Source organism: Pyxicephalus adspersus, chromosome 4 (genome assembly GCF_032062135.1).
Source record: "Pyxicephalus adspersus chromosome 4, UCB_Pads_2.0, whole genome shotgun sequence".
Lineage (NCBI taxonomy): Eukaryota > Metazoa > Chordata > Amphibia > Anura > Pyxicephalidae > Pyxicephalus > Pyxicephalus adspersus.
The window spans coordinates 154,059,034-154,074,231 of NC_092861.1; the positions used below are offsets into that span (position 1 = coordinate 154,059,034).

Genomic DNA, 15,198 nt, shown 5'->3' on the forward strand with positions numbered 1-15,198 from the left:
CCGGGGAAGCAGCTCTTTTCATTGGTGAAACGTTATTTATGTGTCACCTCCCTGCTGGACCAGCTGAGCTCCGATCGGCCGGATCGCACTGAGATGTCGCGGCTGCAGCGGCACTTTGATTTCAGCATGGCGATGGGCAGCCTGATCTGTGAACTGGTGCGGGTGATGGGCTGGGTGAATGAAGATTCTTTGGCCAAAGGAAGTTCCCTGCACACTGACCAATCATCTCGAGTCGTTCGTTCCATCTTCCAGCCCAAAGTGCCATCCTGCAGCAGCTTCGAGGTGATTTCCTGCTCTCCAATACATGTCGCTGCCTCCAAGAGGAAACCTACAAAGACGTTCCTGGAGCCGTCTGACTTCGCCACACGAAATGCTTACGTAGATTATGTCCAGGAGGCCTTGAAACCGGGAATGTCTGTGCGGATGTTGGAGGACTACGATGAGATCAGTGCTGGAGATGAGGGCGTCTTCCGCCAGAGTAATAATGGAATGCCACCTGTCCAGGTGAGATGTGGCACAGAAGGGAGGTCACACTGTGTAACGAATAGGTGGGTGAAGAGGCCCTGTCTAGGTACAATAGACACTGCATTGAGGTGACGCCTGTTGAAGCCCCAGTGTTAAGAGAGGGGGCAGAGTAAAATATGGGGGGGGGTTTATTTATACTGAGGGGTAAATATATAAACACTTTGCATTGCCTTTCTTTAAGATTCTCCTTGTTACACTTCAAATGACAAAAAACTCTGATACATGAAACATTAAAAAAATAAATGTAGTGCACAAATCAATTCAAAACAACCTGAAACAGATCCGGCATCCAGAACATGGATGGATCTATGAGTGTCTTCCCCATAATGTTAGATGTCTGGTCCCATTTATATATGGTGGTGTATATCGGTCATGTACTTCACCAGCAGTCTGCCATTACTGATTCTGTGATGAAACATTTCTAGGTGCTCTGGAGATCCACTGGCCGCACCTATTGGGTTCACTGGCACATGATTCAGATTACTGGAGAGCAGCTGGAGGAGAACGGTACAGAGAAAGCTTCAACCGTGGCTGATAATGTAAAAGTGTCACCAGGTAAGCAGGGGGAATGTGTTGGATGAGGGGCATTTTGTGTGAAAGGGGAGAAGATGTGAATGTTACCTTTTGGAGACATTTTCAGGCACCAGAGCTGATCCTCTATGAATCTTATTTTATGTATTGCTCTCTTGCTGTCTTTACAGTTGCCCAGTCTTTGCTCTGTAAGCCCTTCAGCAGTATTTACTCCCTTCCATATCTGGGACCGGCAGCCTTCCAGGAGAGAGGAATGCTGAGGCAGGATGAGTGGTGGGAAGTCCTTTTCTTTATTCGAAGGCTGGAAGTTCCGGAGCAGAATGAGGTTCATACAATGATCAAGCATAACCTGGAGGAGGTGAGTTAGGAGCAGGAATGTGGGAAGTGTGCCAGGGACGTTATATTATTATTCCCCATTGTTCTGTGCAAGACAAACCATGATGGCAAAGAGCAAAACCAACTCCACTCCATGATCACTAAATGTTAGTTGGAGGATACACTCATCAATGAGGCTGGGTGATCCATCAAACCTGGAATGGATCTGGTCCAGGATTCAAAACATTTGCTAGCAAATAGCAAGTTACTTTGAAGAAATTCACTGATGAAAGTCTTCTCTAGCCTTGGAGAGCTTTAATGAATCAGACCCAATGATGGAGAATATGGCCACTCTGGATACAGAACATTCTCGGTGCTCTTTTCAGTTATTCCAGTCATATTGTGTTTGCATTGTGCAGGGTTCCCTCTTAGTTATATTCAATGTTATATGATCGATACCTCTGGAGCTTATGCTGCCATAGAGGAACAATAAACTGAATATATCTGACAGGCCTGACTATAAAGTCTTATATCTGTTGAAAAGCCGATATCCTGGCAGGTTCAGGGAGGTAGAATAAAGTGGCTCTGCCTCTCTGTTCATCTGAGATGAGTGAGGGGCGAGCAGAGGTATGAAGGAGAGATGAGTGAGGGGTGAGCTCTTATGAGGAGAGATGATTCAGGGGGGAGCAGAGGTATGAGGGGAGATGAGGGACGGGCGAGCAGAGGTATGAGGAGAGATGAGGGACGGGCGAGCAGAGGTATGAGGGGCGATGAGGGACGGGCGAGCTCTGTCTGTCGGCAGTTTTGTTTGTCATGTGAATAAAGTTTTCTTGTGCCCATTAATATAATGCTGTGAGGAGAGGGGGGTAGCGTGCAGTCTGCTGATTGTGCCAGTACAATATCCCGTCTATGGCGCTATCCTGTGACCACCTGGCTCACCTTTTATCTTTTTTCCTAGGAAGTGGAACTTTTTGGGGCTCCTCTCCCAGGGTTTGTTTGGAGTTGTTAGCAGAGATGTTGGACAAGGTAAAGCGGAACGTCTGTGGGGCCGGGGCCCTGGGCTTCATTGTTCAGATCATGGAGCATCAGCTTGGTGAAGAAGTTCATGGTGTCAAGGTGGAGGGGCGCACTTCATGCAGGTAAAGGAAAACTGTGTCTGACATTTCAAAATGATTTCACCGTTCCTGCTCACGGGAGGGGGAGGGGGTGGATTTTATTTTTCTGGCTACTAATAATTTTATATTGTGATTGTTAGGGACAAGATTGTAAAGTTGCTGGTGGAGCTTCTGACCTCGCAGGTGAAGGACAAGCTGCTGGTGTTAACGTGTTTGGAATTGACATACCTGGTGATGTCTAGGTATGACTGGCATGTGTGACCCTCTGCCCTATGTATGGCACATGTGTGACCCTCTGCCCTATGTACGGCACATGTGTGACCCTCTGCCCTATGTATGGCACATGTATGACCCTCTGCCCTATGTATGGCACATGTATGACCCTCTGCCCTATGTATGGCACATGTGTGGCCCTCTGCCCTATGTACGCCACATGTGTGGCCCTCTGGCCTATGTACGGCACATGTATGACCTTCTGGCCTATGTATGGCACATGTGTGGCCTTCTGGCCTATGTATGGCACATGTGTGGCCCTCTGGCCTATGTATGGCACATGTGTAGCCCTCTGGCCTATGTATGGCACATGTATGACCCCTTCTCTATCCTCTGGCAGGTGTTTGTCCTCTGTGTACAATGGTTTTCTGGTCATCCGTATGCTGATGGAGAACCATAAGGGTTTGTCTGAGCAGCTGTCCAGTTTGGAGTTGTCCTCTGTCCTTCAGAACTTTTCAGAAGATTCCACAAATTCCATTTACGGGAGGCTGGACCTCTTAATGCAGAAACAGCTGAGTGAGCTCCTGAAGAACAATAAAGAGAAGTGCAGTGCGGATGGTAAAGGTGAGAAAGGTTTGTCATGTCATTGATGTACAATGCTAGAGATGGGAGTGAGCGATGATGGCATATTGGCCATCTTTTGGTTGCACTTGTAGTGATTGACAGAGGACTAGCAGGCGGACTCCATTATTGGGATCACCATCTGTTGGGAGTGGAGTCTCACTCCAAGGTCAATTCAACAAACACGGGGTGAACCCGTCGGTGAACCTGATGGAAATCTCTATACATATGATACCAATGTAGAATATAATACATAGGTACTCTAGTATAAAACCATCCCAACACAAATCTCCAATGAAACCGCTGCATATAAGGGAAAGGAAGAAAAGGGTGAAGTAAAAAAAAGAACCCCTTACCTTTATTCTGATAAAGGGGAATGTTTGTCCTTGAAACACATTTGAGCGCTATGTTGTTAAATTGGGGATGTACTAAGTTATTCCTAAACTTCAGTTGACCTGATACAAGATACAAGGAGACTCCTTGGACTTTGCATGGAATTCATCCATAGAGGGGATTATGGAATGCTTGTTCGGAGGAAGCTATGGAAGGGGATCACAATATTCTAGAGATCAAATTTAGGATATGTGGACTTAATGGACATAAATTGTTCTTGTGTAATACCTTGCAGTGGTTTATTTATATTTTTGCTTATTACCCTGTGGAAGGGTGAAATCAGGGAGCACTCATGTAGATCGCTCAACTGTTGGATTTAACACTAAAGCATTGGCATTACAACCAGAGAAGTAGTTCCTGCTTTTTGTAATTCGGGTTTGGGTAACTTGTAATGAAGTATTGAAGCCATTGGATGAACAGCAGCATTTTCACAAGTAGATGTCAGGCTTGTAGCCTGCTGCTGGGTTTATTTTTCTCCTGAACAAATAATGTTTTTTGGCTTCTAGAAGAATGCAGTGGGCAGTGTGGGCAGCTTTTCTGACTTTTTGCAGTGGGCTTATCATAAAATTTATATTTCTAGGATTCTCAACAAATCCCTGGATTTCTATCAGGAAGATACACTTCCTTGGCACAAGAGCATTGAGCCATGTCTGACCTCCCTTGGGAGCACCAGCAGTGATCAGGAGGTGAGGACTGGGCATACATGTGGGGCACTGGCGGTATTTTGTGCCATCCGACCTTTGATTATCTTCTATATTTTCTTTTTTTCAATCTCTGGGTTTAGATTCTCCAGGAAGTGGTGAGTTTTCTCCATCGTCTGGCTTCCACCAACAAGGACTGCGCAGTGGTTATGTGTCGGCTGGGTGCCAAAGACATGCTGAACAAAGTGCTTGAGAAGCACAGCTCAGGCCTTCTCCAGGCACCGGAGCTGAGAGATCTCCTGAGCGACTGTGAAAAATACTCCAGCCTTTACCAGAAGATGGCTACCAGTATTCTGGCCGGCTGCATCCAGGTGAGGTTGTGACATGTCAGGTTGATTGTTGTCATTGCATGGTGTGTTGTATGAAAGGGAGCACAACTCTAATTCATGCTGTATCTGTGTATTGTCTGTCCAAGATGGTTTGTGGTGTAGCATGATTTTTCTTGTCCTCGTCAGATGGTTCTGACGCAAATAGAAGAACACAGACGCACCCAGCAACAGGTCAACATCCCCTTCTTTGATGTCTTTCTGAGAAACCTGTGTCAAGGTGAGTGCAGCTCGTTCTGGTATTCTGGAGTTTACACGACACCTTCCCAGAGCCTATCACCCTGATGGGATTGTGCGTGCTGATGTCAGGTCACCTGCTCTGTGCAGGTCAGCATGAGTTTAAGGGTTATATTTCAGATTTCGGTGGGATGGAAGGTCAGCAGGGTGGTAAATGGTTGAATTAAAGAATAAGCTGAGGTATTAGAGATTGCACGAGGTTTAGAATTATTCATTAGTTGGGGTTTGGATGTTAGCGTCATATAATGGCTCATCTTACCCGGAACATTCCAGCACAAATTTCTTCTATGGACTTTTGCTACACAGGGAGGTAAGGGTTTACAGCAACACAACCTGTGCTTGGAATAATGAATCCATAGCAATGCCATGCAATATTCAGATTATCTCCAGGTGCACGGACTCCTATGCTCATGCCTGGATGAATCCATCTAAGAAATGTTATAAAACTTCCCCTCACCTCCATGAATGCAGTCCCTAAAGCTCAGGTTTAGAACTATACCGGTGAATGTCCTGATTTTGGCCACAGTGAGACATCTCATTCTACCATTAGCATGCGGCATATTAGTGGTCTGTTCTAATCTCTATCACCCCTCACAATAAAATATTCACCAAGTAGAGGCGTCCTTTCTGTGTTCAGGCTCCAGTGTGGAAGTCAAGGAGGACAAATGCTGGGAGAAGATAGAAGTCTCCTCCAATCCTCACCGAGCCAACAAACTGACAGATGGAAACCCCAAATCATACTGGGAGTCAAGTGGGAGCACCGGATCCCATTACATCAACATTTCCATGCACCGAGGGGTGGTGATCCGGTAAGTGGGAAGATCATTTCTGTATGTGCCGTCCCTTGTGCCCCCCCCCATGTGTGGGGTATTGATGGGGTGGAGGGCAATGGGTGGGGTAGAGGGTGTTGTGCCCCCTGTATTGTGTCCCATAAAAATTAAAATGTGTAATCCTTTCTCAGGGTGTAGTCCATGCAGTGTAATTTAGGATTTGTTCACATTGGTGGTAGAAATACTCCAACATTTATTGTCGCAATGTCTGCCCCGACCCAATGACCGCTCCCTACACAGCGCCCCCTTAGGGCCCAGCATGAGCAATGATAACAGCTGGGGGGGTATTGGAAAGGTGTTGTGCCGGCTCCAACAGAGGAGGGGTGATAGAGGGGGAATGGAAGGGATTCTTGGGGGTGGGAATTGGATGGGGTAGAAGTTTATTCTGGAGGAGTTGTGGTGAGGGGGGAATGGATGGGGTGATATTGTAGGAGTAAATTTTAGTGGTGAAGGGGGAACAGATGGGGGTAGAATGGGGGTTCGCCTATTCAATACAAAAGAGTTGGAGTTTTAAAGGCAGACTGACCCCTAATATTTTTCTAGAGAACTTGGCGTTGCTCATATTTTCATGATTTGATCTTCGTTGTCTCTAGGAGATGGAGGAAAGCTTTGAGCCCCAGGAATTTGCCGCTGACGATTTTGAGGTGCAGATCTCCGTTCTCTCTCCTCGTTGTTGGTCCATATCATCTCTCTGTTACCTGACGGATCCTTCCAGAAAATTCCCAGAATCTCTCAGCAATCCTCTGCTTCATTTCACAGATTTCTATGTAAAAAGTAAGAAAGTATTTTCAGTACTAATAAAGCCGGAGCCGTATATTCTCTGTTCTCCTCCTCTCTGCTGGGTACAGAATATATATTTATGGATGGAATGTAATATTAGAACAAGACTGCAACATCCGGGCCGTGATTAGTTGTAGCTTCCTGTACATTCCATAGAATTATTATTATTAAACAGGATTTATATAGCCCCAACATATTACGCAGCGCTGTACATTACATAGAGTTGTAATGCATTGTAACACAGGAAGAGCTGCTCCCAGCCTCATGTAGTGTTTGAATTATTACGACTAGTTCTGGGGATATTAACTGACCCCCATCATACCCTGTGCTCCCCAATATTCTGCCCCCCTTCATCTCCTTCACTAGCTGGCTACTATTGTATTGTTCTTCTTTCCTGCACATGCTGTCATGTCTCCTCCCTTCATCTTCTGCACATTCTATGCTCTATAATCCTCCTTCATTATGTGTAATACCCCGGTCCCCTCTATTTAGGAGTCGGCATACTTGTGTTAGTATGTAATAAATCTTTCTTTCCAGGTCAGTATGTCCCAGGCGCTTCTCATATTCAGTCACGACAACTGCAGTGGACGTGGTTGGGAAATGCGGAGGTGCAATATGGCGGTTTGCTTCTCCGGGTCTCCACCCTGCAGGGGGGGGGGGGGGGGGGGGGGGGGGTGATGGGGGTGATGAAGTGTTCTATGTTTGAGGTGGGGATAGAGGTTACAGTTTGATGGGAAAATCTTTTACTGAAATTATTAGGAATAGGATGCTTAGCATTTTTTTTGTTTTAGGAAGTTTTGGAAGAGTCAATCATTAAGGCCACAGGACTGCCTGAGACCTTGGTGAGCCATGCGCTGGCACCACTCACCGCCAAGGGTAGCATCCTGGTGCACAAGAAAAAGGGTGCGTATGGCTTTAAGATATGTAGAGTCCCTTTTACCTACCTCCTGTCTGTCTGCTTTACCTGGGCTCACCTCTCATCTCTGCCCCTTCTCATACCCCTCTCTGCCTCCTTCCTCCCCTCCCTTTGCCCTGAACTCTTCTTTAACTCTCCTGGCTCTCTATCTATTCTGTGCTTTTCTCATTTTCCCCTCAACTTTTCTTTCCTCTTTTTCTTTGTTGTTCCTCTCCCTGCTTTCTTCTCTCTCCTTCGCTGCTTCTCCTTCTCTAGTGCTGCTCTCCCTGCACGTTCTTCCTATGTTTTTGCCTTTCTCCTAATGCTCGGTCTTTTTCCCTTTGCTATTTTCTGTCTCTCCCCTTCCCATACTATTCTCACCCTCCCCTTGTCCCATGCTTTTCTCTGCCTCTGCTCTGCACTCTCTCCCGTGCCCTCTCTGTTCTGCCAGTTTTCCTCTACGCTGCTTTTCTTTGCCCCACTCTCTGCTTCTCAGTGCTCCCTGGTGTCTGCATTGACTTACATTTGTTTTTAGGACTTCTGAGTCTGAATGAGGAGAAATTGATAGAACAAAGCTCTGGGAAGATAATGCAGCTTCTTCCCAAGCAGACTTACCTGAATATAGAGGAAGATGAAGGCCGCACATTGGAGAAGAAAAGAAATATTATCCTTTGCCTGATCATACAGATCATGAAGGAAGAAAAGGAGCTTCATATTGACAATCTGGTGTTCCGGGTAAGATTGGTTAGGAGTCTCAGCTCTCATCTTTTGTAGCTGCTGCTGTCATTCCTGAAAAGAACATTAAAGATGGTCAGAGACTGATTGCTAATATTTCTTATGATGCGGCCCAGAGTACGCCATGTCCATTGGATTGCAAAGTTACAAAATATTATTGGCTCCATTTGAGGTGAAAATATTACCTTTTGTACCCTGTTGGACATTGCTGGAAACAATGCGCAGGTGGATAGGTGGATTGCTGTCACAACAGGTTTTCCCTCTCCTGGGACACTTTTTTACCTATTCATTGAATGTAATATAAAATAAAACTTATTTCAGCAAGTAAAGGGCAAATTGTAATATTATAGAACAGCCATCACTTACCTCTGCCCATACTGAGAGCTTTCTGAGTCACTGACACTTTTGTAAGTGTGGCTGACCCCCAAGTCATTACTGTGTCCTATATGGACATGGAGGTTGGCAGGGGGACCAGAAGTCGGACAATCCTGGAAGAGTCGATTTTTCAGCAGATTCTCTTCTGTGGAGCATTATCAGAGACACAACCAACTTTCTGGCCATATTTATTACCCTGACAGGGGAAACTTAAGGCAGATTACCTCTCCTAATTGACTCTTCTTACCAATCAATATTTATTAAAGAACTTCATACACAGATTTCTGGCTTTATCAGTACTACAACTTGTGCTTTGTTTCTCAGGTCATTGACTCTTGCCAGAAGTTGGAAGTTGGGAAGAGCCTGAAGTTCCTGAGCTTTAGTTGCAGCCACACGGATGTCCTGTCGGGTATTATGTACCTCGTTAGTCAGGGCTATGCCCGGCGGAGTGAGGATAACCCCCATATACTTGAGTACCTTTCAAAAGACCCATCAACACCACACAAGAGTAAAGCCCACATTACTTTCCAGACTGGCAGCAAGAAGAAGCCAGAGCGTGGTGGCAATGCCTCCAGGTACACAGATCCAAAGTGAATGTCTGTGAATGTGTGCAGTAAGGTTTTTCGCTCAAATTAAATTAACATTTACATTTTGTATTTTCATAAACTCCGGAACATATTGAGTAATTTATGTCTTAAAGTGGACCTAAACGGTAGACAACCCTTATATATAAAGACGATTAAGACTTAATGGGAGCGCAGAGCTTTCCGGGATACCTACGTCACTCATCCCAGAAGGTTCTGGGTGCTTCTTCTGCGCATGCCTTGATCTCGGGCATGCGCAGAAGGGTCATATTTCCACCAAGGGGAAAGAGATGCCGATCTCACACATGCACAGTGAGATCAGTTCTCTTTTTTTTTTCCCCCCTTTACAGCGGGTACGTCGCCCAATCTCACAACTGCGCAGTGCGAGATCAGGTGGTGACGTAGAACGAAGACGGAAGAGAATCCTGAAGGTGTTGGCGCCCGAGGCTTCCTCTGCAACGCCGGACCGGATCGAGGGAAGGACCAGCGCCATCGAGGGATCTGTGGGATTAAAGGTAACTGTAATTTTTTTAATTTTTAGTTTAGTTCCGCTTTAAGCATGTTAGCTGTACCCTCATCCTCTAGATTGTGGAAGGAACAGAACTGGATGCTCTTTGGTTGTAAATGTTCTCCATTATTGCCAGTGACATTCATTAATATTACATAGTATTTATATAGCGCCGACATATTACGTAGTGCTGTACAAAGTCCATAGTCATGTGACTAGCTGTCCCTTGAAGGAGCTCACAATCTAATATCCCTATCTTAGTCAAATGTCATTATCACAGTCTAAGGTCAATTTGGGGGGAAGCCAATTAACCTAACTGCATGTTTTTGGATTATTTCTTGTTTTATTTCAGTTCCGGAGGAGTGGTGGAGCAAACTGTCCTGGAATCTGTTCTCCTTCCTATGGGCCGCACTCTAGGCCAGGAGGAAGTGCGGGTGCTGATGGTTTCTATGGTTAACCAAGTTTCAGAGACGCTGAGTGTGACCGAGGATAGCGCCCAACACCTCCTTATTCACTGCAAATGGAACATGGACTTACTGCTGCAGAAGTACACGGATGACCCCGAGGTTCTTCTTATTGCCTCAGGGTTGCAGGTCCAGGAGCCCTACCATTCTGAGAGCCCACAGCCCATATGTCCCGTGTGTATGAGCCCGATAAGTCCAGAAGATATCCCTCCATCTCTGTGCTGTGGGCACAGCTGCTGCAAGGTGAGTTCTGTTTGTACTTCATTGTCCAGCCTAGCAGAGAATATTATAAGAGAATGTAATAAAAATGTTTTGTATAAAATCTGCAGAACTGCTGGAATGAATATCTCACCACAAGGATAGAACAGAACCTGGTACTGAACTGCACCTGCCCGACCACAGACTGCCTGGCACAGCCCACTTCTGACTTCATCCACAAGATCATCTCCTCCAAAGAGGTCATCCAAAAGGTAGGGGGCCCGGAGAATCCAACACGTGTGGGATGTTCTGCTAGAAATGTATCATATAACATCATGCAGCTCATGTGTTTGTGGTGAATCCTCCTTGTTTGGTGCTGGGCTCTCCACTCACTGCCTTTCCTTGTCCTCTGTAGTATGAGAAGTCTCTGCTTCGTGGATTCGTTGAAAGCTGCTCCAACCTGACCTGGTGCACAAACCCACAGGGCTGTGACCGTATCCTGTGTAAGGAAGGGCTGGGAACTGGGGCAGCCTGCGCTAAATGCTCCTGGGTTTCCTGCTTCAACTGCAGCTTTCCCGAGGTAAGCTATTACTTCAGATTCATTCTACAACTAGCAAGGAAGCTCTTCTCACCATTCTCCACTTCTTGTTATGTTGTGGACAACCAAGTTACCAGAAGAGTCTCTCTCTGACCAGCCCTGTGACTGTTTTATTCTATATACACATTGTACATAGGATCTCACTAATCACTCTCTAACCAGTTCTGTGACTCTGTTTTATTCTAATATAATCTCTGCCCCATTCTCTGATTGGTGTCTCTTCTTGGCGCAGGCTCATTATCCAGCCAGTTGCAGTCACATGTCTCAGTGGATGGATGATGGGGGATTCTACGAGGGAATGACGGTGGAAGCTCAGAGCAAACATTTAACCAAACTCATCTCCAAGCATTGTCCCAGCTGCCAGGCTCCCATTGAGAAAAACGAGGGTTGTCTGCAGTAAGTAGCACCATCTAGTGAGACTCATCACCATCATCATCATCCCAATATTTTACCGACTTCCCTTCCTATTACAGCATGACATGTGCCAAATGTAACCATGGCTTCTGCTGGCGCTGCCTGAAACCATGGAAACCAACCCATAAGGATTATTACAACTGCACTGCTATGGTAAGTGTGTGATCCTCCTTACCCAGAAAACACTTCTAGGGGCACTATCACTAAGATGCCCCGTCCATGCCTTGTAGCCAGAACTTGTAACCAGAACAGAAAATAGCTTAGCACATTAAACAGCCCTTCGAGGCCCAATGTATCTGCTTATGTGTGAAGCGCTGTGCCCCATGTGTGACGGGATGGCCCGGGCGCTGCGCCCCATGTGTGACGGGATGGCCCGGGCGCTGCGCCCCGTTTATTTTTATGTGTTGTGTGTTTGCCATTTAGGTCAGTAAAGCCGCTCGTCAGGAGAAGAGGTTTCAGGATTACAATGAAAGATGCACCTTCCAGCACCAGGCCAAGGTAAGGATCTTTCTGTAGAATGAGCAGGGGGTGCAGAGTTCTCTGGAGATTACCTGTACGATGGGGGCTACAGGGTCATACCTTCTCTTTCTCCAGGGGAAGGGGAAGATGTCCCTCTCTTGCGCTGTAATTAGGGTTGGGGAGTTCCTCTGCAGGAGGGGGTGAATCCCCCTCTGTACATAGCCGGGGGTATTTCTCCATGGATGGGATGCCCGGGTCCCTCACATTTCTAATTCTTTCTCTGCAGGAATTCGCCATTTCTCTGAGGAATCGTCTGTGTGTCCTTAGTGAAGAACCTCCGCTGCGGAATCTGACTCTCCTCATCTCTGCTTGTAAGGTCCTGGAGATGAGCCGTAAGGTGAGATTTTGCTGCTTCTCTTTTCCTAGCATTGCATCTTCCCGTGTATGTGGCCTGGAGATTTGTTCTGTGGGCGGAATCTGTGCACATTCAGTTCCAAGAGAACCAGTGTGAGGGTTTCTTCATTCTCAGTGATTATTAATGTGACGCTTCTACTAAACTGGAGGATCCGCCTACTGGTTTAGTTTACGGACCCTTCACACCCCAAAACCTCCCAGAGCACCCATAGAATTCATCACAAAGAGTGGAATTGGTACCACCAAAAGGTTTTATGGAGGTTTACAGTTTTGGGTTTCTGTAGAAACGGGTCTCAGCCTCTGTCTTGCACACATTGACCAATCTGGCACTGCCCAGGCGTGAGATCGGATGACATTTCCTTCCTGCAAATGTAAAAATTGTGGGAAAACCCCGAAGCCTCCTAGGATATGTGACGAAGGCATCTCAGGCGGCTATGGGCTTCCCATTCAGTCTTTACCACTGCAGTGGTAAAAACGGAACAAAGGGGTTGTGTGGTGGGTTTCCCTGGGTATAATAGGGGTGTGGTGGGTAACTCTGGGTAAAATTGGGGTACAGTGGGTTCCCCCGTATAAGGGTATTTGGTGCGATGTCTTTCAGGTTCTTGGCTACGCCTGTGTCTACAGTTATTACAATCAGGATTTGGAGCGCCTCGATGTTTTGGAGTCTCAGACGGAGAATTTGGAGTCTCATGTCAACGCACTTCAGATTCTGCTCGGTAAGTGGATTCTTTTTGTGCCCTACATTACATGGACTGGGTGGTAAGTGGAGGAGGGCAGGGGTTGTTTGGGGGCGGGGGTAGTGTGTTGTGGGAATGGGGGCTGTGGATATCTTGGGGTGACGTTCTGATTGGCTGGTTGTGTAATGCAGAGTACAGCCTTCTCCAGAGCGAGGATCTAGCCTGTTCTGTGCGCCTGCTGAGCTCTGAGCGCTATAACAGCGCTCTGGAATTGGTGAGAAGAGTGCAGGAGAGACTGACCGGCATCTTACACCACTCGACCCAGGTGAGATGACAGCTCTGTGCATGGGGGGTCCTGGGATGGGGGAGGACAATTTCTGTTTATGGTCTCCAGATGTTCTGAGGCCCAGCAAACCCAATCTGTCTCACACAGGACTTCCGAGTAGGATTCCTCTCGCAGCCAGATGATAACCCAAGAAAGTCCTCCAATGTGCCAGAAGTAGCCGCTTTCCATGGAGCCTCCGAGTAAGAGACTGCAACCCCTTGTTCATTCTGGCCTGTAGCCTTCCATCCTTTGTGCTCCCTCCAGCCTTCCATTTTTCATTCTGGCCTGCAGCCTCCTTTCCTATCTGTCCTTCGTGCCCCCTGGCTTTTACCCGGTCTTCTTGTGTGCTTTTGTTTGCTTTTTCCCCATTCTGGTTTCATTTTTCTATCCTAGCCCTCCATCTGGTCTGTCCTCTGTTGGCCTCCTATCCTCTGTTCTCATTACTCCTTACTGGCCTCTAATCCATGAAATCTGCTCTTATTTTTCTCCCTGGTACAATTTATCGGCTTCTCATTTTCCTGACACCTTTGCAGTTTGCTTTCTTCTTCCTCTTCATCGCGTTTTATGATTTTCTGATCTCTGTTTGTTTCTCCTTTGCCTCGGTAAATCCCCGGAAACAACAAAAATAAATTTACTACTGAAAACCAAAAAGTGATTCCATATATTGCAACGAAAAGGAAATATGACTTAATAGGTGGACCTCCGGCAGCAAATCTACAACGGAGTCTGTGTGTCTCATTGTACAATTGGACATGGCAACGTTTCCCCATTGCTTTTTGCAAACTGCTCTGGGTGGTGAGATTTCCTGAGGCCACAGGAACAGTCTGACTATATTATATTCTCTCGGGTGCATTGTTGGAAACTGAGGGCATGTTGCCCTGACTGATTTTACAATACCAGCGGCTGTATAACGGCATGAAAATGCTAATTTGCTGCAGCATTGTCTCTGACTTTCCTATTGCCACCATTTATAAAAGTCACTATAAGCTTTACTGTGCTGCTTTGTTTCCAATCTCTAATCACTTTACGGGAAGAGTTTCCATGTTCTGTAAGCAGAAGTGTTCTCCATGAACTGCCCTGCATTACTTTCACTATCCTGGGGGTGGCGATACCAATGCATGTAAGTGGGGGGGCGCTTCACCCCATGCTTTACCTGACATTTATTGTGTTGTGTCCGTATTTCTGCTGGAGCCATTCAGCCATGTTTTCTGTTACTGCAGCACTTTGATTCATCGTGTTTTTATGACTACTGCAATTAATGCAAGAAGAATTCTAGTGACAAAACCACAAGGTGCAGCATTTATTTACTGATGTACTCTTTGTAGTTGTATTAATTGCCCCATAGTCCCTACAATCCCAGCAATTGAGGCCTATAACACCTTCAGAGTAGTCATAAGTCCCTTGGTGGCTTTACCTCACTATTCTCCTCATTGGTGGCTCCCTCGCTGGTCTCCTCTTTTATTGTTAGATTTACATCAATACCATGCTTTCCTGTTTACATTATTGTATTCATTTGTACATTTTTGGAGTGTTCTTTTCTTTCCTAATGGTGGTTTTGCCACCTCACTGCCACAAGTCAGATACAATATCTTTGTTCACCTGACCCTAGACAACAAAGCGACCTTTTTTTTCACCAGTTTTGATACTTATGGAAAGAATGGGCTGAACTTTTATTTCATTGTAGTGAGTTTGAATCTTTTTGTAGAGATCTTGATTTTTCTCTTGTAGGAGTCTTATTGCCACAAAAAAATGAAATTCACTCCTATTTAATATACGTTGACTATAAAATCTGGCAAATGCCCACCCAAGGAGGTCAATACTCTTTTTTATAGTCCGGTTCATCCCGGTCTCTTCATATTCCTCCTTCAGTTCTTTTACTCTCGCCGCCCTTCCCCTCTTCTAGCCGCTCGTCCCGCCGCCCTTCCCCTCTTCTGGCCGCTCGTCCCGCCGCCCTTCCCCTCTTCT

At 46.2% G+C, this 15,198-nt stretch overlaps 1 protein-coding gene across 1 annotated transcript in view; it reads left to right on the forward strand.

The window, feature by feature from the left end:
- Positions 1 to 15,198, forward strand: part of CUL9 (cullin 9) — a gene marked incomplete in the record, with an annotated part of 21,487 nt that overhangs the window by 4,619 nt on the left and 1,670 nt on the right. Inside the window, 26 exon segments of the mRNA XM_072410320.1 lie at positions 1 to 504; positions 951 to 1,080; positions 1,227 to 1,414; positions 2,266 to 2,510; positions 2,627 to 2,740; positions 2,743 to 3,332; positions 3,416 to 3,489; positions 4,220 to 4,399; positions 4,498 to 4,725; positions 4,870 to 4,960; positions 5,615 to 5,787; positions 6,401 to 6,581; positions 7,125 to 7,294; positions 7,379 to 7,490; positions 8,018 to 8,217; positions 8,917 to 9,167; positions 10,037 to 10,391; positions 10,478 to 10,618; positions 10,762 to 10,926; positions 11,177 to 11,340; positions 11,418 to 11,511; positions 11,782 to 11,856; positions 12,104 to 12,214; positions 12,830 to 12,947; positions 13,100 to 13,233; positions 13,342 to 13,433. Of these exon segments, the coding sequence (XP_072266421.1) occupies positions 1 to 504; positions 951 to 1,080; positions 1,227 to 1,414; positions 2,266 to 2,510; positions 2,627 to 2,740; positions 2,743 to 3,332; positions 3,416 to 3,489; positions 4,220 to 4,399; positions 4,498 to 4,725; positions 4,870 to 4,960; positions 5,615 to 5,787; positions 6,401 to 6,581; positions 7,125 to 7,294; positions 7,379 to 7,490; positions 8,018 to 8,217; positions 8,917 to 9,167; positions 10,037 to 10,391; positions 10,478 to 10,618; positions 10,762 to 10,926; positions 11,177 to 11,340; positions 11,418 to 11,511; positions 11,782 to 11,856; positions 12,104 to 12,214; positions 12,830 to 12,947; positions 13,100 to 13,233; positions 13,342 to 13,433 (4,880 nt within the window).